At 38.9% G+C, this 25,034-nt stretch overlaps 1 protein-coding gene across 2 annotated transcripts in view; it reads right to left on the minus strand.

Moving 5' to 3' along the window:
- ITGAV (integrin subunit alpha V) overlaps positions 1-25,008 on the minus strand; it is an 81,072-nt gene extending 56,064 nt beyond the window's left edge. The window contains exons 1-2 of one of the 2 annotated variants that reach the window (XM_019626135.1): positions 24,673-25,008; positions 11,851-11,978 (exon numbers count right to left, since the gene is read on the minus strand). In XM_019626135.1, coding sequence (XP_019481680.1) covers positions 11,851-11,978; positions 24,673-24,857 — 313 coding nt within the window. In that variant the 5' untranslated portion in view covers positions 24,858-25,008. Of the gene's footprint in view, positions 1-11,850; positions 11,982-24,672 lie in introns of both variants that reach the window. The other variant, XM_019626134.1, reaches the window with a different exon arrangement.
- Between the last annotated feature and the right edge of the window lie 26 nt (positions 25,009-25,034).

Consider the following 25,034-nt stretch of genomic DNA (forward strand, 5'->3'; position numbering starts at 1 on the left):
TGGAGCTGTTGTTCAGCATCTTAGCTGTAGAGGGCAGTGTCACTGGCCCTCATATGTGGGATCCGAACCGGGGCCCTCTGGCGTCCCAAGCCAACTCTTAACCAATGTGCCACTCGGCCGGCCCGGAGGTTAATTTCTTTGATTTAATAAGAAAATAGTTTCTTTACTTAAGCAACTGTGATAGACAATAAGTAGTAGTTAGATGTTAGTATTAATGAAAGGACGATTTACTTTATAAACTTCTAAGTGTCTTTAAATGTTTCTAGAAACATAATGGTATTGACTTACAAGGACAAGAGATAAAGGTCTCTAAGTCTAAATTGTTTGGCGTCCCAGGCTACTGAAAAATGAATCATTTGTGAATATAAAAACAGGCTCTAAAATCATAATCTACAAACATGAGAAATTGGTATTAATTGACACAGAGCTGTCCAGAAACATCTTTTACATAAAATTAGATATACTTGTTTTCCAAAAGCAAACCAGAAGAGTCAGAAAAGCAGAGCCAGCAGAAAACATGACGAAGCTTGTTACCCTGGCATGGTATTTATTTATGGAGTTCTCTCTACCACAGGGAACAGAGAATCAAAATCTCCCTCGCCTTCCACGCGCAGTCTGATGGTTCTGCTGCAGCCAACACAAAGAATACAGGCCCTTTGAAAACACCCACTGCTTTATCAATGCTGGTTTGTTTCCTCCTAGTGATGAGAAGAAAATGATCCTGAAAGCATCTGACATTTTAAAACAAAAACTCTTTACTGAAGGCTTTTTTTAAAAAGCCAAGTCAATGTTAAGTCTTCAAATAATGGGTATGATCAGGTCAAAGGGGCCAGGGAAGGAGATGGCCTTTAAAGTACCACATGAATTTAGTTTTGGTAAAATATTTAATGTGTTAAAACACCAACTCACTGCAAGAGTGTTAGTCAACGAGTACTAAATTGAATTAACTGGCTTCTAGGTTGACTACCAGCTCTCTAACTGTATCGTTCTGAACAAGGGGATGACAGATTATATCTGGAAAACAGTTTCATTAAAAAAGAAAAAACAAACAAATAATTCCCTAATACAGTATAAATTTATTTTCTATTAATATTAACAAGGAATGGGAGATTTTTCCTCTGGGTTTTTAACTTTCTAATTTGCAGGACTGTGGCAACTGTAGAGATAGCTAGAAACAACCAGGAAAGACCGAAAATTCACCAACAGGACAAAGTCAAACTTGAGAGGCTGATTTTGAGTCTGCCTGATTGTTTGAGTTGCAGTGAGTTGGAAATTATATGGCACAGACGCTAGAGAGCAGCTTAAACGCTTTGTATTTTCTATTGAACACAAAGCGTTGTAATATCCAGAAAACATCCCATAGCGTTTTTCTTGACGAAAGAACAGGCCTGGCTAGGGTCTGCCCACAGCCTACAGCCAAACCCTTCTGGGAACACGCGGGGAGTGTTCCAGAAAGCTCTCTGGGGTAGGCAGGGGAGTAGCATGACTTCTTACCTTCTCTAAGACAGATATTACCAGTGAGAAGTGACAATCATTCACTGAATTTGGAATATAAACATAGGAGCTTCTCCTTTTTTGAGAGGGCATGTTTAACAATCATGCAGGTAAGCCTGTATTTCTAAACAAAGAGACTTTGCTGAGGGCAGGTGCTGCCCGTTCTCCTGCCTTGGTGCAGATCATCAGTCGATCTTCTCAGAAAGACTCAGTGTTGAGAAAACTGGGCAATGGTCAGTTTGTTAGTAACATGTGCTTCCCAGAAAAGGAAAACATGTTGCAACAGGATTTTCCCAAGTGTTTCCATAACAGGTTACAATGCAAACCAAGATAGCATCCATTTAAGAATATCCACAATTATCTTTATTTATTTCCTTTTCTGTAATTATTCACTTCCCCACAGCTGTAGTATGGGTGTGATAACCACAATCCTGTCTCCATTTGTACACAGCTTCACTGTTTTTACCAAGTACCTTCACAGACATTATCTCATTTGATCCACATAACAACTGAGAGGGAGATATTATGCTTATGTGACAAAGGGGAAAAACTGAGCTGGCAAACTTAAAAGTCATTTGCCCAAGGTCACATTTAGAGAGTGTCAGGGCCTGAATCTGAGCCTACATCTTCTAAGTCTAATTTACATTCCTCATAACCACAGAGCCAAAGCAAAAAGAGTAAGAGCAGAATAAGGACTGCTTACATAAGCACAGTTCTTACCCTAAAGTGGCTGGCAGTATAACTAATATCAAATAACAAAATACATAAAAGGGCACTGTGGTAACAAACCAATGCCCCTCCCAACCCGCCTGCCACCTAAAGATGTCCAAGTCCTAATCCCCAGAACCTGACATGTGAATGGGTGACCTTACATGACAAAAGGGACTTTGCAGGTGTGACTAAATTAAGGACCTTGAAATGGAGAATACTCTAGATTATCTTGGTGGGTACAATGTAATCACAGCAGGGAGGCAAAAGAGTTAGCACTGTCTGATGATGGGTGTAGCCCAAGAAAGACTGGGCTAGCCATTGCTGAGTTTTAAGATAGATGAAGGGGCCACAAGCCACGGGATGTGAGTGGCCTTTAGAAGCTGGAAAAGGCATAAAAGCAGATTCTTCCCAGAGCCCTCAGAAGGAATGCAGCACTGCAGACACCATGATTTTCGCTCAGTGAGACCCATTTGGGACAGAACTGAAGATATATACATTTGTGTTGTTTTTAAGCCACCAAGTTTACAGTAACTTGTTACAACAGCAGTAAGAAACTAATTCAGGCATGAAGTCAAAGTTCAAATAACAGATCTCCCCTTGCCTACTACATGACTATTGTCAATATTATTTTGCATCCCAACATAATACAGTTTGGAATATTTTTATTTCCTAAAATACTTAGATCATTAATCCTTGAACTACATAATACGTTAATTTTTGTTTAAGTCCTACTTTTCCACATCCACATTCAGATAAACTTGGTGTATTTCCTATATGCCAATCATCTTAGTATAAAACAAACAAATTATATTTCAAAATGACCTTTTCATCTTCACTAATTCCACAACTCTTCAAAAGTCATATGATTCTGTCAATTTAGGGATACATCAGTTTTCAGCCATTATACAGACCTTGGTTAAACCTACAAATTGGGTGAAGTCTCTAGATGAAAGGGTTTAAAAATCCAAGAGGGCAACTACTATATCAATGCAAATTGTAACATTTTAGTCACTATATATGAATGTAAAATAAGACAGCAGGCTTTCCATTTTACATCCTAGGTGTCGCCCTGTTTACATATTATATCAATAAAACTAGCAGGAAAAAAAAATGAAGAAGACAAGTCAATAGCTTGGAAGAAAATTAACAGAGAGTATGTTCCAGAGCTAAATTTCACAAATCCAAGAGATAACAAATTTTATCTTATTTTTTCCCTTCTCCTTTTTCACCAAAACAACAATCTTTAGAATAAGGTTTCCTTTTGTTCCTGCAGGCTCACTAATGTATATAAATACAATTTAAAAAAAAAAAAAGTCAAAGCAGCAAGTAAGCTTGCCATGTTGGACGGAATTTTCTACCAAATTAAACTTTTCATCACATAGCCCTACATTTCCTCTTAATTGTTTAAAAGACATGTCTACAATATTTTGAAGCTATCCAGATGACAGTATTATAATTTATATAATTCTACCAAAAATAATGACTGGGAAATTAATAGACTATAACCTGAAAGTGTTATTTTCTCTGTAATGTTCATGTCAGATCCACTTAGCATGGTAAGGAACCAAAGACGCAACACCTACTCCCTGGGCTCTAGATCCTTTTATTTTGAATATAATGCTCTGTGTGTGTTAGGCTTTATGATGAATTTATTTGGCGAGACTACTAGTTCAGAGTATCTTTTAAAAATTCATTTAGGGGCCACCAAGTGGCGCGTTGGTTAAGAGTTGGCTTGGGACGCCAGCTCTGAGCAGCAGGGCCCCGGTTCGGATCCCACATGAGGGCCAGTGACACTGCCCTCTACAGCTAAGATGGTGAACAACAGCTCAACCTGGAGCTGGGCTGCCGTGAGTCGCTGGCGACAGTGTAGGCTGCAGCCCCTGCTGCAGTGGGCTGCCATAAGCTACTGTGAGTGGCCAGCAGCCAGCATGAGCGACCGGCAGCCGGTGTGAGCTGCCCAGAGCCGCCGTGAGTGGCCGTCCAGAGGCCGGCGACCGATCTGCCTCACCCGGGGAAGAGCACAATGATAATACTAACATGGGCCAGTGAAGCAACATCCTCCACAACGAGACTGAAGAACAAAAGGACAGTAACTTGTCTGTTCCCCTCCCCCAATTCCCCAATTAAAAAAAAAAGATCTTAAAAAAAAAATTCATTTGGACCCTTCCTCAGCTTACTTCCAGCTTCATTTCTTACCATCCTCTCAACACATCAACGCCCTCACCTACACACGTAAACCTTATACACTAAGTCCTCACTTAACGTCAATAGGTTCTGTGACTAAGTGAAATGACATATAACGAAACCAATTTTACTACAGGCTAATTGATATAAATAAGAATTAAGTTCCTACAGCATCTCATCAGTGTTAAAATGAAATGACATTGAGTGAAATGACATTATTCAAGGACCTGCTATACTTACATAGAAACACATACATGTGGGTCACATGGAATTACTTGATTTTCATTCATAAGCATCTTTTAGTAATCTGTGTAAAAAACTATTTCCTCTACCTGAACACCTCTTCCACATTTGATATACTCCATCTGATTTTTCATTAGCAAGCTCAAATGTCAACAACTGATCTGGGACGCTTTCCTCAAAAGCCCCAGGCAAAGTTAGATACTTTCCATTATACCTTCTTTATTTTGGTATAAATCTATTTGTCTCTCTTGCTCAGAATTAAAGCGAAATAAATTTAGGTTGGTTTTCCAAACATATTTTTCAAATCTTCCTTTCTCTCCCACTACCTAAAATCATATCCTGGGACAGGTAGGAAAGCACACTAAAAGTAATTATCTTTCCTCTTTAAGAGCTAAGAAACTAAGTATTATGCTACCTAAAAACCAAAATCCAAACTTTCTTCCTTAACAGTAGCTATATGTCTTAATCCACGTGACAAGTCACAATGAAAAGTCCTTTAAATAAATTATACACTGTCTAATAACCAGGTGCATCTTTAGTAAACACCAACAGTAAAACTAGTCCATGAATTATTAATCAGTAATAGATACACATTGTATTCATAAAGGATGTTTTCTTTCTATTACCTGGTGTTTCAACCAAAAAGAAAAAGAAGATGTCCTATTATTCCTATTCAGTTTTTTCTTTGGAAGGACTCTTCAGTTTTAGTTCCCTATACAAGCTTATAATCTATTTCCTTAGTTGTATGAGATAAGAGGCTTTCCCTGACTTGGAAAGGCGTAAGACTTTGACTCAGCCGGGCAGATTCTACCATAAAAGCTTTGAGTCTCTCTAGCAAGTGATGCAGCGAGGCAGGGATGGGGAAGAAAATTCCCGTGATGTCCCACAGTCAGCAACAGCAATTCCAGCAGCAGTAAAACCCAGCACTGATGGCTCCTCTCTCTTTCAGCTTCTCTTGGTTCCTGCCCATTTTGCAGAAAACTGACGAATTACCAAATACATTTCCAGTAAATTCCTGTCCAGCTAAATTTGGCCAGAGTCTATTTTTATTGCTTTTCATTAAGAACCCAACACCTGCATGTAATACACACACATACACAACCTACCATATGCTAGGCATTTCTCCATACACTAGCACACAATGGTGAGCAGAAATAAATATGTTCTCTGTTTTGGAGAGCTTACAATCTAGTCAGGGAAACAAACGTATCATAGATAAGCAGAAAAGTAAAAAAGAAAACCAACATAAATGACAGCAGCTTAATAGAGAAAAAGAGCTGCACACAGCGCACTACAGCTGTCTGTAGAGTAGAACCTGACCACAAAGGAAGAGGAGGGAAACGGGAAAGGACTATTCATAATATTTCACAAGCATTTAAAAGCACCGCACTGTAAACATTTTTATTGTGATTCTGGAGCCAACCGAGGGGTTTTTATTTTTGTTTTTAAATAGGAATGGATAAAGTCGCTATTTTGTTTTTTTTTTCCTAAGGAGAAACAGCCCAAGAAACAAATGAGCTGAAGGTACTTCTTACCTTCCAATGTTGATCCAAGAACAATCAGGGGGACTTCTCGGGGCCCAACTAAACTTTCAGACTCACAAAACTATGCAAGGCCACACACACGTAGCACCTGTCTACTTAAGAGGATGTAGGGCAGAACCAGACATACCTCCTGGGTAAGAGCCCGATATGAACATCCTGTGCAGCAGTACGCACAGCTGTCCAGAGGTCCTCTCTCTGCCTCATCAGATGCTAGCTCAGATATGAAGAAACAAGATCTGGTGGGCACAGGATGGACCCTGGTTTCAAAGCCTAAAATTTTACTTCTCAAATAAAAAATAAAGGATGGAACCTTTTAAACATTAAAGTCTCTTCTGGACTCAGAAACACAATAAAGAGATCGACTAATTTAAACTCTTCATGTTCACTCCAGAAATGTAGGATAGAATGTGGAAAGGTAGGTAACTTTCCTAAGAACACATTGGAAAAAAATGACAGAGCCTAGATTTGAACCCAAGTCTGCCTGACTCTAAGGCCTATTTCCTTTTCATGATACCATAATGTAGAGCAACTATGGAGTGAGTGAAGACAAAAGCGTCAAAGGGCAAAGTCGACAAGAGTATCAAAAAGGTCAGCAGAAATAAGGGGACAACGACAGCTTCCCACAAAGAGCAGAGACTTCAAATAAGGAAGGAATGGACAATGCGGTGAACTGTGAGAGAGAGATTAAATAAAATAAGGGGTCAGAACTGTCCATGGAAGTAGGTGGCCACCAGAGATTTCAGTGAGGACCACTGCCGGGTTGGGGTTAGGTGGGCTGCCAGACTGAAACACATAAACGTGGGAGGTAATGGAGAGAAGCACAGCATGCAATATCCTGGATGGGAAGAAAAGGAGAAAAGAAAATGACTAAGAGAAGACGTGTTCAAGAGAAAGCTGTTTTGATTAGTTTTTCAGGTAGAAAAAACTGAAGCATGTTTGAAAATTAAAAAAAAAAAGGGAAAAGGGCAAATGTATAATAGGAACACAGAGATACATGAAGGAACAGGCAGTGTCCCCAAGAAGGGAGTAAATCATAACAATACCAAACAGCTTATATTTATGGAGCGATTGTAATGTGCCTGTCCCTGTACTAAGCACTTCCCATGTCTTAACTGATTATCAGCTCATTTGGTTTACGGCACACCAATAAGCAGGTCTGATGAGGACACTGCATCAGGGATGGCAGTAACCTGATGGTAGTAACCTGTGACAGGTAAACTGCTGGTGAATGGCAGGGCCAGGGTTTGAGCCACAGGCAGTTTACCTCCAGAAACCACACTTATCCATTCAGCTACAGTCTCTCTTGAGAAAGATGTATCTCAAGACTGAGATAAGGGAAAGAAAGAGAGAAAAGCCACTCTCTCTCTTGAGATAATGGAAAAGGCAAAAGACAGCTGAGGTGCAGAGGCCTTGTGTGTTTGGGCTGAGATGGGGTGAGGATTCCTAGGAACAGAGGTTCACACCTCTGTTCAGGTGGATGCTCTAAGTTTTAAGCATTTCTTCCATAATAAAGTCAGGACACAATCTAATGGTGCTAGTTTTGGATAATACGTTCTCGAGACTAGAATATTGCAATCGGTATTGTCCTCTTTTTTTATATTCAAACACAATTTGGATAAAAATTCTAATGTCAAAAATGGAGTCTTAACTTGTACATTGTTTTCGTAAGAGAAGTCTCAGAAGTTATGCAAAATAATTACAAAATATCATAAGCAAAGACACAAGAGAACAGAACAAAAATACATATATGTACATGTATAACTAAAGGACTTTATTTCTTCACTATAGAAAAATCTATCATTCATTCATTCATTCATTCATTCATTCATTCATCTATTCAATTTATTGGGCACCACTTGTGCCAGGCTCGGGTTGTTGTTCTAGGCCCAGGGGTTTCATAAGTCAACAAAACAGATGAAAAACTATCCTCACAGAACATATATCCTATCTAAGAGACATTAATTAAAAACAAATAACATACAGCAACGTTGAGTACTACAGTAAAAAACAAAACAGAGAAGAGGCTGGAGGCACAAAGTGGGAAAGAGGGAGCTGTGGTTTTAAATCAGATGGTCACAGCATTACTAAGATGACTTTTGAGTAATTTCAAAGGTGGGGGGTGGAGGTGGGACCTAATGTACATCTGGGGCAACAATGATGCAGGCAGAGCATCAGTCCAGGCAAAGCTGAGGTGGGAATGTGCCTTCTGTTTACAAGCCATTGCAGAGACCCAGTGAGGCTGGGAGGGAGTGAAGGACGGAGTGAAGGATGGAGGTAAAGACAAATAGCGGGCTGGAATACTCCAAGTCCTCTCGGCCTCTCTGAGACGAATGGGAGGGTATTAGGGTCATCTGAACAGGAATGCTAAGATTTGAATATTTTAAAAGGATCACTCTGGCTGCCATAAAGAGCAAACAATCAGGGGGTATCCAGGGCAGAGGCTGAAACAACAGCGAAGTGAGCCAGCTCTCTTCAACTGCCCCTTAAGGCTCCTCTCCGCTGTTCTGCACCCTGCTCTTTGCCTAGGAAACTGACCAGTATGAACTCAGGGGCTGCTGTGCCTGTGGGTCCCCCAAGTGGATTCAGCCAGTGGGGAGCAGGTACAGAGGATCAGAAGGAGGAAGGAAAGTGAGGTCAGGGTTTAAATCCCATGCGCCTCCCTTCCGGTCCCTTTGCTGGCTCCTGCCCTCTGACAAAAGCCACAGCTCCTGTCACATGGCTCTGTCCACCTAGTCCTCTTTTGCGGATTCCGATCTGCGAGACCCTACACAATCCTTTGTAAATAGTCCTTTTACTAAAAGCTCCTCAAACTATCCCAGTTTAAGTGTTCCATCTCTTTCCTGGCAGTACCCTTACTAATTCAGGATTCTAGGGCAACAGTCCAGGTGAGAGACAATGGTGGCTTGGACCAGGATGCTAGCAGCGGAATGACAAGAAGCAGTTAGATTTTGACTTGCCGACAGATTTAAAGTCAAGCATGACCCTAGATTTTGGCCTAAACAACCAAAAGGATGGAGTGCTGTCAACTGAGATCCATTTTTTAAATTCATAAATCAATAGGGCAAAAGTACAAATATGTTAAAAGAAGTTCACAGGGAAAGGAATACTATGGCAAATACAAAGATACTTAGTCTTACTGTTAATTAAAGGGATGCATATTAATAAAACAATACAATAATACTATAACAATATAAAACTGACAAAGGTAAAAAATATGGTGATAAATGTTATTGGCACAGACATCAGAAAACAATTACAGAAGTGTAAACCTTTGTGAAGAATAATTTGCAGTATCTATCAAAACTTTAAATATACAAATCGTTGATGTAAAAATCTCCTGCTAGGACTTTATCCTACAGACATACTCACACATTTGCACAAATACCTGTGCAAAAGCCTTTCACAGCAGTGTTTATAGTAACACATAGACTGGAAACAACTTAAGTGTCCATCAATAGGAAATATGAGTAAAATAAATTGGGCTACATATACAATAGAATACTATCCTATCAGTGATATGTAAACAATGAGGTAAATTTGTCTATATGGAAAGATCTACAAGAGATTTATATTGTTAGATATGGGGTAGGGATGGGGGGAGTCAGGTGCCTAACAGTATATTTAGTATATTCCTATTTGTGAGTTGCCTTTTTTTTTTTTTTTTGGTAGAAGTAACAAAATTCTAGAAATTCAAAGGAATTGTTTAGAGTGATTGCCTCTGCAAAGGCTAATGTGAGAAAGTCCTATTTTTTGTTTTATACCTTTTTGGATTTTTTGAAAAATTTTCTACCAAGTGCACATATTACCTTTTTGATAAACAAAATATTATATAAAGCCAAATTTCAAAAGAGACCAGTAATAAATTATCTTGCACGGCACAAAAACCTATGGTGTTGAATACAGAAACATATCTGAACAATTGAACCTATCAAAACTGGGTTATGGTTTCATCTTATTAGCATTCATATTTTGTTAGAAGATATAAATGCTCTGACCCATAATACTCTGTATCACAGGTTATTTTTTTTAATTTGTGGTAAATATGAGTCTATTTACAGCTCTTGGGGTTTTCCAAATATCAGCCATATATGGAAAAAACGACAGGGTTTAATGTAGATGGTCTCAAATGGAAAAAAAACAAACATGTGACCTGATTCCTATTAAGAGTTGACTGACACTCATTTTGGCAACTGGTCACGATGTCAAATGGAATAGTCCAGTCATGATTCCTGTTTCACTGACATTATAATTTCCAGAATGAATAGATTTTAGAATTAGTAGGAAGTAAAAATATGGAAAAATAGATTAATTTTCTTCAGGCTTATCTTAAAATATGCTATCAAAGCCAGCAAACCAGAATCATTAAAAACAAAACCCAAAAAACAAAAAAACTGTAAAACTATTATACCAGAAAAAGGTCACACTATTTCTTTGAAGATTTTCTAAGCTTTCACATATATATACACCAATAGAGATGTGTACAGGATTATATATATTTTATATCACTGATGCAAATGTAAAATTTACCATATTTTGCTATGTATAATGCGCACTTTTTTGGCCCAAATTTGTGAGGGGAAAAAAAGCATGCACATTATACATAGGTAGTACTAATTCCGTATTTATATAAATGTTTTTAATTCTTTTATTGTGCTTATGAGTTAAAAGTATAACTCTAGGAATCAATAATGATATCCATATGCAAAATAATACTCTGGAATACGATAATCGGTTTTGTAGAACTTACGACGAACTTGCAACAATGAAGAATTCTTGGCCTTTTATGATGCGCAAATATCATAAATTTTTTACGGGTACATAACATTTCTTGTACCATAATATGTTAAAAAAAATGCTAAAATTCCTTTATAATACAAAAAACAAGCACCTAAAGAAAACAAATAAAAATTTGAATTAAAAAATTAAAACGAAAGATTTTTTTTTTCCCTGAAAGTTTGGGCCAAAACCATGAGTGAGCATTATACATGGAGGCACATGATACACAGCAAAATACAGAAAGTTATTTCTTATTTCTCATTTTCCTTATGTAATTTTTCTCTTTACTAGCATAATCCTGACACTGAAATTTGTCCCTATAGATAAAATTTTAATGTTATCAGAACCATACCACATAAAATTCCCAATACATTTTGGATAACATTTTTTTTTTAAGTCAATCAAATCTACTAGAATACAAAAGATTCCTCAACTGCTTTTGGTAGCACAATCCCGGGCTTAGATATATTAGAGAGTTGATGTTCTACAGTGCCAATGAGTCATGCTTCAGTTTTGCCACCAGAGAAAGGACAAAAGACCCTGTTGTATCTATGAGCTCCCTCTTCTCAGACGAGGTGCAAAAACATGTCGCTAGATTTTCCCCAGATTTCTGCATATTGATACCATCAGTTTAAAGTTGAAGACATCCAAAGTAATGAAAATGCAATGTATTTTTAAGACTTTCATATGCAACAAAACTGCAGGGAAAAAATGATATAATAAATCATTTGTCTTTATATAACTTTCTCAGGAGATCTGAAGTGCTAATTATATGAGTATATGCTATTGTATTAAACGTTTACATTTAAGCTAAAGCAAGTGCTTTCAAAAATTAAATGATATTAAAAAAAATCAAATGACATAAATTAAGAAAAGGGACCGCTGTATCAACATTTACCTGTTGCATCAAATTCAATTGGCTGGCACCCACGCTGGGAAGACCAATCACACTTGAGGACTTGTCCTCCTTCCACAATCCCAGGCTGGGTAGTGTTTGCTTTGGGTGCTCCCACCAGAAGAAACATCCTGCTAAAATACAAAACAAAAGATAAGACTTTAAATGGCAGCAAGCATAAACAATATCTTACAATTTAGGAAGAGCAATCATTTTCTTGATATTGGCCAGAAATTCTTATTACTGAGGGCACAATCTTTGTTATTCATTGGGTGCTCTCTTACATACATTATTCAATATAGTTTATTCATCCTAATAACATATTATAAGGCAACTTCAGGGTTACATGTCATTTAAAAAGTTACGCTGGACAAATTTAAATATGTACAGATGATATGTCAATTATATCACATTACAGCTACTAAAAAAATGTACACCGGCTAGAGTAAGGGAAGTTTTGTTTTGATTTGGGGGGGTGTTATATATACTTTCTTTATCCTGAATGCTGAATGAAAAAAAATTATTCTAAAGTATGATTGATAGTTCTAAATATCATTTTTTCCATTTGGGAAACTTATCTTGTTATTTCATTTTGTACTTCATTTTTTTTTTTAAATAGTGACTAACAAATTTATTTTCACAAAATTAATCTAAATCAATCCCTAGTCAAATAGGATCACTATTCAATTTCTTATCAGGGTAAAATTCAAGGAAGATAAAACAATCAGGATTCAAAATTTTAAGTAAAAGAGATGTTTTCTTTAGTTCTTCACTATTTTGGCTGAAAATGGGCCTCTATAATGATTTGACAAGTCCAGTTACCAAAAAAAAACCTCACAGGGCGATTTGATTATAAATTCCTAACTGGGCAGGTCATGGTGGGTAGTCAAACTCTGAGTATATAATTTCTTTAATATAAGGCTTATCTTTGCCTTAAGCAAAACCTGTCCATTGTTTTTGTGTATCTAGGTTAATACACCTTTGAAATGCCTCTTTTCAGACCCCACAGATGTGAAAGCACCCTCAAGAGATCACATAATCTTTTTAACTATCCTGTAATCCAATCTCAGCCTTGCTTTCTCCCACCTTCATGTAATCTTCCTTATGTTCTCTCCTTAATTCAAAATGCATAAAAAAACTGCAAACTGCCATTCCAGTAAGCATTTTACCTAGTCTGTTTAGATCTTGCTTCTAGGCGTATCCTCTGTTTGGCTCAAATAAACATAAAAATTCTCTACAGGCTTGGACATTCTTATGTTCAACGGTCTTAAATATGGAATGCATTCATTTTAACTTTTATTTTGTCAATTTCAATTTCATTTCACATGGGTGGTATCTGCCAAATTACGTTTAGACTGTTCAAGAGCTGGTTGCAGGAATTGCTGCGTTACAGGAATCCTGTTCTGACACAAATCTGAAAACTCCATACTCAAAATACAGACAAAACTCCCAATCAAACCACACCCTATTTCATAAAGCTTTATGCAGTCATATTTGGCATCAGTAACTAACACCAATGCTGGCAATCTCTCATCACAGCCAAATGACTCTGGGTAAGACATCAACTTAGTTTTCATTCAACAAGAACCTTTTATAAGAAAAAAACTTAGGCTACGAATAAGACAGCCCTCACCCCTGTGAATAACAGAGTAGTTCACTGTCATCACACCCTCTTTCTCTACAGCAGAGCTGGTTAACAGCTTAATTGTGTGTGTGTGTGTGTGTGTGTATGTGTGTATGTGTGTGTGTGTGTGTGTGTGTGTGTGAAATTTTTCATTTCCATGGGTAAAAAAAATGACCACAAAATTTCCCCTCTTCATTTGAATTAACTGATGTTTGAGTGCATAATGGGGAAAAAGAACATTTCAAGACAAGTGTACTTCTCAGGGTCTACACCTAAAAAGGAGGGACATTCCTGAAATTGTCTTAATAAGCTTAATACAAGCACTGGTCTGCATCTGATTTTAGTGATGTGAGTAATGGTCAGGTTCCAGGTCAGGACAAGGGAGCTGGTTCTCAGAATTTGCCTAAAAGCCTACAAGCAAAATTCACTTCTGGACTGACATCCTATAACATGCTACACAACCTTTTATAACTTTTTGTCAAAGCTATTCTTCCCACTTTACAATAAATGACTTCCTTGAATGTAGGGAACTGTAATTCATCTTTGTACCTGCCACCTAATAATCACTCAAGAAAAGTTTTTTTTAAAACTGACAGCTAAGTAGCAAGTGAATTTGATAGCTATAGGTTTAAAACTTAAAATAGCCATATATAAATAAGCCATTTCCATTATTCCCAACCCCCTAGAATGCAGGAATCATCTCCTATTAAACATCCAATTATTTAAATTATCTGTAAAATAATTTTCTTTATTTTGGGTTTCAGATCCTTTCTATCCTTGGCAATATGAGACAGAGAGGGCTAGGAAGTTGTTAGGGGGCTGAGCTCTGAATGCGAACGGCCTCTTTTTGGCAGCACATAGCTTGAGTTCCTTGGATAAGACCAAGAACAAGGCTGCTGCTTTTCACAGATGATTTGCACATTATAGGCATGAAATGATGGTAATTAGATGTATAATATGGATGTTCATCAAGTTTTCCTAAGCATGCCTTCCTGTGCAGTCTTGCACACTGGTGGAATACTACAGAAATGGTAGAATAATATAATAGGAATGTGTGAGCACTGTCAGGCCCTAAATGCTAGGTTAATGCGGGAACGGAAGCTGAGGAACAAAGTTCTTTGTCTAAAATGACAACGTGTTATTGAAGTTACTTTTAAGAGAATTACAGAAAGTGTTTAAAAGAGAAAAGCCTGTTAATGTGTTGGGAGGGTGAATTTTATGTCTTTTTGTTTGTTTGTTTGCCACAAAAACAACAAAAGCCTGAAACACTTTATAAAGAAAATGAAATAATTGTTACTTGAAGTTAAACTAAGAATGTCTAATGAATGTCTACCACAGCTTAATTAGGTTAAGAGAAGTGACAGACCAGAAAAAATGTTTTTAATACAAGTAGCATTGTCTAACACAGTTTCGGACTCAATGTTACGATCATTATATAAGTCAATTGAGAAAGTCATTTTAAATCCCTGAGCTTCCTCTTCTATGAAGGAATAGAGGTAACAGTGTCCATTGTAATTACTAAAAAATAAATTTTCTGAATATGAAACAGTATGGGTAGCTTTTCCATATAAACAGACAAAGGGAAACTCAGAAAATCTGAAAATATCACAGAAATACAAGATGATGGCACTGGAACTACAATCAACAGTTAATAAAATACTCCCTAATAAAGTAGAAAATATAAAGGTTAAAATCTGTTTTTAAAGGGGTTTTTTCTTTCCTTAGTTTTCTCAAAGGGCTATTAATTAATTCAAATGCAAGATCTCAAGGAGAAAAAAAGAAGGGTAGGAAATAGTTGGCTTGCAGCATTTCCTGACAATGGTGAAAAGTTGGGGAAGACACACAGGGTTAGTTGAGGCTGACAGAGATTTCACTGGTTAGCACAGAAAATCTATGACGCTGAGCAACTTAAGTTTCTTATGCCTACAACTTTCTCCTGACAGACTCCAAAATGTTTGCCCAAGAACAATATCAGGCTCCCCATCCTCACCATTCATTTTAAATGGCTTAAGACATTTCCATTAAATGACTTCAAAATTAAGGTGTGTATACATGAGCTGTCTGTTAATATCATGCCAGGAAATTCTAAAAGATAAAAGGCAAAGTGTGTGCTTGGTTTGTGTGTGTGTTTGTGTGGGGGGGGGGCAGGGGGTAGAAGTAGAAGACAGAGAAAGGAAGGAGGGAGGGGGAAGTGAGGGAGAAGGAGGGGGTCAGAATAATGGAGGGGAAGGGAGGGAAGGAGAGACAGACAAGATCAGGGAAACCAACCAAGAGGATGGCCTTCGAAAACCCTTCCTATCCAAAGTGTACTTTAAGGGCAGTTACTTCAGGGAATGTGACCTTGACTACCAAGGAGAGGCAACCAGCCAAACAATGACAAGTACATTTTTTAAACCCTCCAAATGAACTAAGTTATTTGGCTGCTTTCAGTACTGACTTCTCTCTCCAAGATAAAGCATGTTTAATATATTTGGCTGACTCTGAGTTGACCAATGAGCCTTCACCAAACAGAACTTCTGAAAAATTATCATATACGTCTATAGAAAGAAATGTGTGTAAAATTTTGGCGCTGAATGTTATTTCAGAGCTGTAATTCCAGTCTCAGACTTGTTTTTCATTTAAAAAAAAAATGCTAGCGTCAACATTTTTATGATGTAAAACAGTCGCAGCAACTATACACTTTTCCTTTCTCTTTTATAATGGCCTATAAATCTTGGGCCTTAATCAGGAGTAATCTACATAGAATTTGCTTTCTAAATAATATGGCTATAGTCTATGCATGTATATTATTTATGACAAGAAAAAAGAATCAATATAGAGAGAGCAACACTAAAGTTCATAAAAATAAGCTGGCATCATTTCGTAAAGAGTTGTGAAGATAGTGACAATGATGCGGACAGAAATAGGACATGAACTTTTACAAGACTGGGACAGGCTGAAAGGGGCTTTATCCAGATTTAGCAGTTTGGGCCATCTCTCTAGCCACAGAAGCACTGTGGAGGAAATGTTAGCAGCAGAATCCCAGGATCAAAAGGATGTTTCAGAGCGGTCAAGACAGCAGAGTAGGTAAGCGCTGTGCTAACCTTCTCTCACAACCACATCAAAATTACAACTACACCACAGAACAACCATCATTGAGAATCACCCGAAGTCTAGCTGAACTGAAGCTGTACAACTAAGGACATACAGGAGAAGCCACCTCAAGACTGGTCAGGAGGGGCAGAGACGGGGAACAACTGGTCCCACAACACCACGTGACCACTGAAAATCGGGACGGAGATCTCAGCTGTGGAGTTTCCCCCCTGAGGAGCGAGGCGTCCCAGCCCCATATTAGGTTCTCCAGTACCGGGGAAAGAAGTCCCCATAACTTCTGGCTGTGAAAACCAGCAGAGATTGTGGCTGAGTGAGACGAGGGTGGCTGCACTCCCAGGTTTTCCTCTCCTCTTGGAGGGTCTGTGCAAAGACTTCCTCACTGATGGACTCCCTTTCTCTGAGCTTCAGCGCTGGGGCAGCAGCTCAAAAGACATCAGGGACATAAGGGGAGGAACTGAGTTGTCTGGCTTCAGGACAAGGGCTGGAGAAGAAGCTTTCTCCTGGATGGAGGAGCTGGCGGAAACCATTATTTCTTTCTTGAGCCCTCCCCCTCCTGGCATGAACCAGGAGGCAGCAGCCATATCTGAGTCTCCACTGACCTGGCTAACACTGTTTGTATGTCCTGCCCAGAGGGATTCCGGGGGACCCAACCACACGCAACATTCAGGCACAACTAAGCTGCTTGCGGTGCCTTTTCCATATAAACAGCTTGGCTTGGCTCATGGTGCAGGCTTTCTTAACATTTCTCAAAGGTTCCTAAAACACAAACAAGCAATACCTGGCTTCGGTGTGTCCCACACCCCAAGCCTGGCATTAGCAACAGCCGGCCCCAGTTCACAGATTCACTTCTCAAGGAACCTCCAAGCCCAGCATGGGTGGCAGCCATCTGCGGATTGCTTTGTGGCTCATGCCACATGGGTTCGGGTAGAGCACAGGTACAGTGGGGCCTTCCAAGGAGGTCCCAGGACTGACATGCCCAGTGGCCAGCTTGAGACGCAACCAGAGCATCACCTTGCCACCTCCCGGGATGACATACCCAAAGGACATACTGGGCAGGCACCAGAGTCCTGATAAAGCAAATCCCGCTCTGCAGGTTCAGCCCTTGCACAACAGCTCTTCCACTGTAACCACAGCCAGTCCTCACAACCAATCAGGCCAATATCAATCCCTCCCATTTATGTGCAAATAGCAACCACGACTCAACTACAACAGGGCACACAAAACTCACACAAAGGACACACCAGTAGCGCCCAGTCAGGTGGCTGGAAAGATGGTGAACCCCACAGCACACCTACTATATAAGCCCACTATACAAAGACCAGGAGGCATAGCAGCCCTACCTAATACATAGAAACAAATACAAGGAGGCAGACAAAATGGCAAGACAAAGAAACATGTCCCAAATGAAAGACCAAAACAAAGCTCCACAAAAAGAGCCAAACAAAATGGAGACAAGCAATCTACCAGACTGAGTTGAAAACACTGGTTATAAAGATGCTCAGTGATCTCAGGGACAACTTCAACAAAGAGATAGGAAACATAAAAAAAAGATAGAAAACAAAAAGAACCAGTCAGAAATAAAGAACAACTGAAATGAAGAATGCATTAGAGGGGATCAACAGTAGAACGGATGAAGCAGAAGACTGAATCAGTGATTTATAAAATAAGGTAGCAGAAAACACCCAAAGAGAACAGCAAAGAGAAAAAAGAATCTAAAAAAAAATGAGGAGAGTTTAAGGGGCTTCTGGGACAACATCAAGTGTACCAATATTCATATCATAGGGGTACCAAAAAGAGAAGAGAGACAGCAAGGAATTAAAAACTTATTTGAAGAAATAATGACAACAAACTTCCCTAACCTGGTGAAGAAAATAAATACACAAACCCAGGAAATGCAGAGAGTCCCAAACAAGATGAATCCAAAGAGGCTCACACCAAGACACATCATAATTAATATGCCAAAGGCTAAACACAAAGAAAGAATCATAATGCAGCAAGAAAAAAGCAGTTAGTTACCTATAAGGGAGCTCCCATAAGACTATCAGCTGATTTCTCAACAGAAACTTTGCAGGCCAGAAGAGATGAGCAGGAAATAATTCCGTGATGAAAGGCAAGGACCTACAACCAAGATTATTCTACCCAGCAAAGCTATCATTTACAATTGAAGAACAGATAAACAGCTTCCCAGAGAAGAAAAAGCTAAAGGAGTTCATCACCACGAAACCTGTATTACAAGGAATCTTAGAGGGGCTTCTTTAAGGTGACAAAAAAAAAAATAAAAAAGATAAAAATATGAATAAAATGACAATAACTATATATCAATCAATAATTACTTTAAATGTAAATAGATTAAATGCTCCAATCAAAAGCATAGGGTGACTGAATGAATCAGAAAACAAGATCCTTGAATTTCCTACGTTTTCCAAGGGTCATTGGTCAAGAGCTGACATCATGAAGGGTTTTGTGGGGTTATCATCTTTACTTATGTGCATGATTCTGGCTTTTTCTAAACAACAGTCAGTGTATCTCTTCTATGTGCTGGGCTGTGGTTGAACTGACTCTACTTGGTCATGATCACTTCTTGCATTCTGATGGGAGTGTCTCTGGGAGTTGGCTGTCCTGCAACCAAAGTAACAGAGAAGGGATATGAGTTTAAGTATCTCGTCGCCGAGTGTGGGGTTCAGAAGGAGGTTTTCTCCTATGGAGTGATTTTTTTATTCCACTCTACTATAGCATAATGCACAAAGGAGTCACTGGAAAAATTCCCTTAATATGTATTGTTTCCAGTTCATCCTTTTTTAGATACCACGCCAAGCGCTACCAACAGCAGCTTTACCAAGTTCAGAAATGATCTTCCCTCTGCCGGTTCTCGTTCTTTCCTGGAATTTAACCAACACTTGCCTGTTTGGATTGCCTTGGGTTCCTTACTTCCAAGATCCCTCGGTGAGGCCATCCCGTCAAGTCACTTCTACTTAAAATACCTCATTCTTTAGTCTATGAGAGTACAAATGTGGCTATGTTCTAGGTTCTTCTGTGGCCATCTTGGTAAGTCTGTTGCTATGGCATTCTTAAATTTAGTTTTTAAACAAGTTGCTATAGATTTTGGAATTTTTCTATGCCACCTCCTGAGAAGCCATCTAGAATAACTTCTAGATGGGTTGGGATAGCGCCAAATGCTTCATACGTTTTTTAAAAGTGTTCTTTTTAAGCCAAGTGGCAATATAGCTCTTACATATTCTCTTATGATATCTGTATAGAATTTTTATGTGGAGGTGATTTTACAAATAAAACCTGCTGTGTCTTTGTGGCAAAAACCAAAAAACAAACCAAAAAAAAAGAAAACAAGACCCTTACATATGCTGCCTACAAGAGACTCACTTCAGATCAAAAGACACACACAAACTGAAAGTAAAGGGATGGGAAAAAGATATTTCATGAAAATGAAAATTTAAAAGAAGCTGGCGTAGCAATACTATACCAGACAAAATAGGCTTTAAAACAAAGGCTATATAACAAGAGACAAAGAAGGAGCCAGTAATTCTACTTCTAGGTATTTATCCGAAGAAACCCAAAATGCTACTTCGAGGGGATGTGTGTATCCATATGTTCATTTCAGCACTGTTTACAATGGCCAAGATGTGGAAGCAGCCTGGGTGTTCATCGATGGAAGAATGGATAAAGAGATGGTGGTACATATACACAATAGAATATTGCTTGGCCATGGAAGTTAATGGGTTCTCGCCATCTGAGGTGGCATGGATGGACCCAGAGGGTAATTTGCTAAGTGAAGTATGTCACACAGTGAAAGACAAATATAATATGATTTTGCTTATATGTGGAATCTAAAGAACAAAATGAACAAACAAGCAAAACAGAAACAAACTCAGGTACAGAGAACATTTTGATGGTTGCCACGGTTGCTAGACAGGAGGAGGGTTGGGGGTGAGTGAAAAAGGAGAAGGGATTAAGAAGTACAAATTGGTTATTACAAAGTAGTCATGGGGATGTAGGGTATAGCATAAGGAATATAGTCAATAATATTGTAATAACTGTTTAGGGTGTCAGATGGATGCCAGATATATTGGGGTGAAAAATTAGAGAGGGGTTGGGGGACAGGGTGAAAAAGGTGAAGGTGCTAAGAAGTACAAATTAGTAGTTACAAAATAGTCATAGGGATGTAAAGTATAGGGAATACAGTCAATAATATGGTAATAACTATATATAGTGCCAGGTAGGTACTAGTCAGGGGGATCACTTCTTAAGTTATATAAATGTCTAACCACTATGCTCTACACATGAAATTAATATAATATTGAATGTCAAAAAGAAAGATGTTTCACAAAGATAAAACTATTAGAAACATGTGAGATGTTTTGCAGGTTTTAGAGCCAAACGATGGGCAAAAGGATGAGGCTATGAGGGCCACAGACCACATTTGCGATGACGGGGCTGCAAAAAGGCAGTCATAGAAGTGGAAAGCAGCGATGGAAGCAAGAAACATTAACAAGGAAGAACTTCTAGGGCCTTCTGCCTGGTGACTAATCACTGACTAATATTAGGGGAGTGCAGTTATAATGACAAAGAAAAATAGAAAATGAGAGGGAGGAATATGAAATTACTCCCAGCATGACAGAGAAAATGATGGCACCATTAATAGAAACAGAGGTGCAACTGACATCTCTTGGTAAAAAAAAGAGTTCATTTTTAGGCAGATTGAGGAAGATTAAGTTAGACAAGAAGAAATGATCCACGGGCTATTGGAATATGAAGTCGGAGCTCTACTTTTAGATCTAAGATGCAGCCAGGATAGCAGTTTTATTTTAAAAGCTCACCAGGTGTTCCAAACAGGAAGTTAGGATTCAGAACCACTGACTATTCCACAGTGACCTCCTGTGACCAGGACACACTCACCCACATTTTCGTCTCTGGGGTAAAGGAACTCGAAGTAACTGTAAATAAGTCTCCATTACAGTTTATTAGGGGGAAAGGCAAGAATTCTAATCCAGTGTTCCTTATTATATTGTAGCATTACTTACAAATAAATATATATGTAAAATAAGAACTATATATAACTTATAGTTGAGGAATAAATAAGAAAATTGCTCAATTATTTTCTTCTTAAAATTTAAAATTTGAATATAAAAACGAAACGGAATTTGAAACTCATACCATCTGTCTTTTAATCCCATCTTGCCCCCTTCCCCACACGAACCCACTCAAACAACTAACGACTGCAAACTCTTCTCGCAAACTCTTCTCGCCTTACTTTCGTCGTCTGTGAGAATGAGTTTATCTGCTTCAAGATTTCCCACAGTGGTCTGTGCTATAGAGTGAAATGAGATATCATAAGTAAAAGTGCTTTATAAATTATAAAATATTGTTATGATAGTTAAATGTAAGATATTATCATAATTAAACTTAGGGTGTAATTTTTAATTTGTCCAATAATTCTCCACAAGAAAAACATGACTTTTCTTCTTGGCCTGTATATGATCTTGGTATTTTATATAAGTTTGGCAATATGGCCACCATAAATTAATGCACACAGGAAAACAAAAATATGGAATGCTAATTTTTTTATTTTTCATAATTTTTAAATCACTATTTTTGTGACTTTTTACTTCATACCTAAGACTTATTTCTAGAGGGATTTTCTTAAAGAGACACCTTAATATTTTTGATGGTGCTTTATTTTTCTTTCTTAGCAATAAACATTAATTCATTAGTTTTCAGGAAATAATTCAACAACAATTTTATATAACAGGGAAAATTGACATAAAGCAATTTTACAACTTGCCAAAAGTATTTAGACACCTATAGAAACAGGATGCAGAGGAGACTTTAATTACTTTGCTTCCTCATTAATCCAGGTATTCTCCCTTCAGAAGAAAGGAATCTTTAATTAGCAAACACTTTTTTTTTTATTGTATGGATTTTTTTTTCCTTTAGCAGTTGATGATCACACCAAATAAATTACAAAAATAAATGCAGCTGGTAATATTATAAATGGCATCCCATGTACCTTAGATTCCAACTCGTTAAATTCAAAAGTGTCTTGTTATAAAATTAGCATATTTTTGCATTAATCTGTGTTAAATCTGAAAAGCTCAAGAAGTAGAAACCTTTGTTTATATATATATTTTGTTAAAAAAAAAATCTCAAAGTTGATTTCTACTTTTTAAGTTAGGCTATACCTGGAACTCACTAGTCTATCAGTAACAAAGTCACTGATGAAGATTTCAAAATATTATATGAAACCAAACCAAGTTCAATTTTACCTTACCCTTGAAGGCCCATGTAGAAGGTCATGCAAACCTGTGAGGTCACAGTATATCCAATGACTACAATGACTAGTCAAAGACCATCCAGTCTTATAATTCAAAATAGCAAATATCTCATGCCACCAGTTCAACATTACTGCATTTTCTATAGTAAGTTTATCATCTTGTCACGCATCTTTATACTAAACTCAGAGGGTTGCTACAGAATTAAAAGCAACATTTGCAAAACACTCTATCAACTCTGAAGTATATCAGCGCTACTTGCAAATGTAAGTACTAAACTCTTGACAAAAGACTATATTCTCAAAATCTTAGAATTTCTGTACATATTAAATCTAAAAGAGCACCCTTGGGAGAAACTCAAATCTTCCGTACCATAAAGGCATACACTTAAAAATACCTGGAAATAAAAAAAATTTAAATAACAGACAGGGTTGACAAAATGATTCAATCAAATGAGGAGGCAGTAAATGTAAAGTTGATTATTTTTATCATGTTGGAAAATTTGTGCTCAGGTCTCTTAGAAAGCACTTTAGCTGGAAACAATAAACAAAACTGAGTTCACTACATAAAAACAATGTCTAGTTTCCATTAACTGCTTCCAACCTATTTACTGCTGCAACGGCAATGGTTGTTACCAAAATGAATGACATTCAGCAATATCTAGAAAGACAATAAGAATAAATCCTGCTGAATGTTGTAACAGTCATGGAAAAGTATTCAGATCATCCTCAAATTAGGCATGTATGAATTAGAAAAATGGTTCTAAGTACTAAACATCAAAATCATCATCCCTCTCCTCCCTAAAAACTGTACTTGAAAAAAAAAATTTAGAAACAAAGATACATTGTTACAATTTCTAAGAACTTAGAAAGAACACCAAGGACAGGTCTCCCTCTTGAAAGTAAAATTTAAACATCAGAAGACATCCACTGAATGCTTATTAAATAGGTATTTCTAACGCTAATATGGGGGTGGGGTGGTGAGAATGATGTCAACGTTCGGTAAAGCCAGAGACAACTTTTACTCCAATAACGACAATCACTCTATTACAAAACCTGACGGTCTTTGCACGCGAAACGCTGACAATTTGAAAACATAACTGCATTCTTCAATACTGCAGTATTGAAATGACCTGCAGCGAGTGAACACTCAGCAAACATTCTTGTTCTTTCCGAACAATGACCTAAATAGTGAATCACTATAAAAAGAACAGTTGACACATTCAATACCGCTCTGTTCACCGTCAAATGTGCAAAGGTCTGACAGTGGCAGAGATAAGACAACTATGACAGTATGGTCACTTTAGTCATCAAAATGCCTGGAAACGGAGTAAATGAGAAGAAACAGAATTAGCCAGAAAGGCGGAAAGAGCTGGGGGAGGGCTTGTTTAGGGAGACCGAAAAGGACGGGTGTTTAAGTCTGAGGCAGAAAACAACTCAAGGGACGACGAACTGGTCCGGGGGGGAAGTCTGGAGGTGAAACAGACCACGTCGCGGACACTGGCGGCGGCGCGGAGTCCGGCCGCGCCAGCCTTTGTTGATTCCTCGCTTTCCCGGAGTTTTAAGCACAGGTCGGCTTCAACGCTCTCCCTCTCCGGGGAGAAGAGGAGGGAGCTGGGTGGTGGGTGCCGCGGGGTTCGTCTCCCCAAATACTTCATCCACCCAAAACCTAAACCACCCACCCCATGGGGTCGGGGTGGGGGAGGACGGGCAGACAGACAGATGCCGGGATCGCTCCCTGAGATGTCTCCCTCTGGGGAAACGCAGTGGGGGGGGGTGCCGGGACGGGGGAGGCCGAGCCCCGCTTCCAAGTGCGGCCACTTACGAAGACGCGCTGGGCGCGAAGAAATCCACAGCGAAGCCGAAGTAACTTCCCTCGGGGCCGGAGTACTCGGCAGGACTGTCCACGTCTAGGTTGAAGGCGCCGCAAAGCGGCAGCAGGAATCCGGGGAGAAGGAACAGGAGGCGGCGGCGGCGAAGGAGCAGCCATCGCGGCGGCGGAGAAGCCATCGCCCAAGCGCGCGCGGGGCGCCGAGCCCGGAGCCGCGGCCACCACTCCCGGAGCGCACCGTGTCCGTGGCCCGCCGCCTGCGCGCGCCGAGACGTGCCGGCCGCCCGCGCCCCGGCGAGTCCGGGGCAGCTCCGGGCGGGGTGGGGGTGGCAGGAGGGCTGAGCCTGGGGGCGGCC

Source organism: Hipposideros armiger, unplaced genomic scaffold (assembly GCF_001890085.2).
Source record: "Hipposideros armiger isolate ML-2016 unplaced genomic scaffold, ASM189008v1 scaffold_660, whole genome shotgun sequence".
Taxonomy (NCBI): Eukaryota; Metazoa; Chordata; class Mammalia; order Chiroptera; family Hipposideridae; genus Hipposideros; species Hipposideros armiger.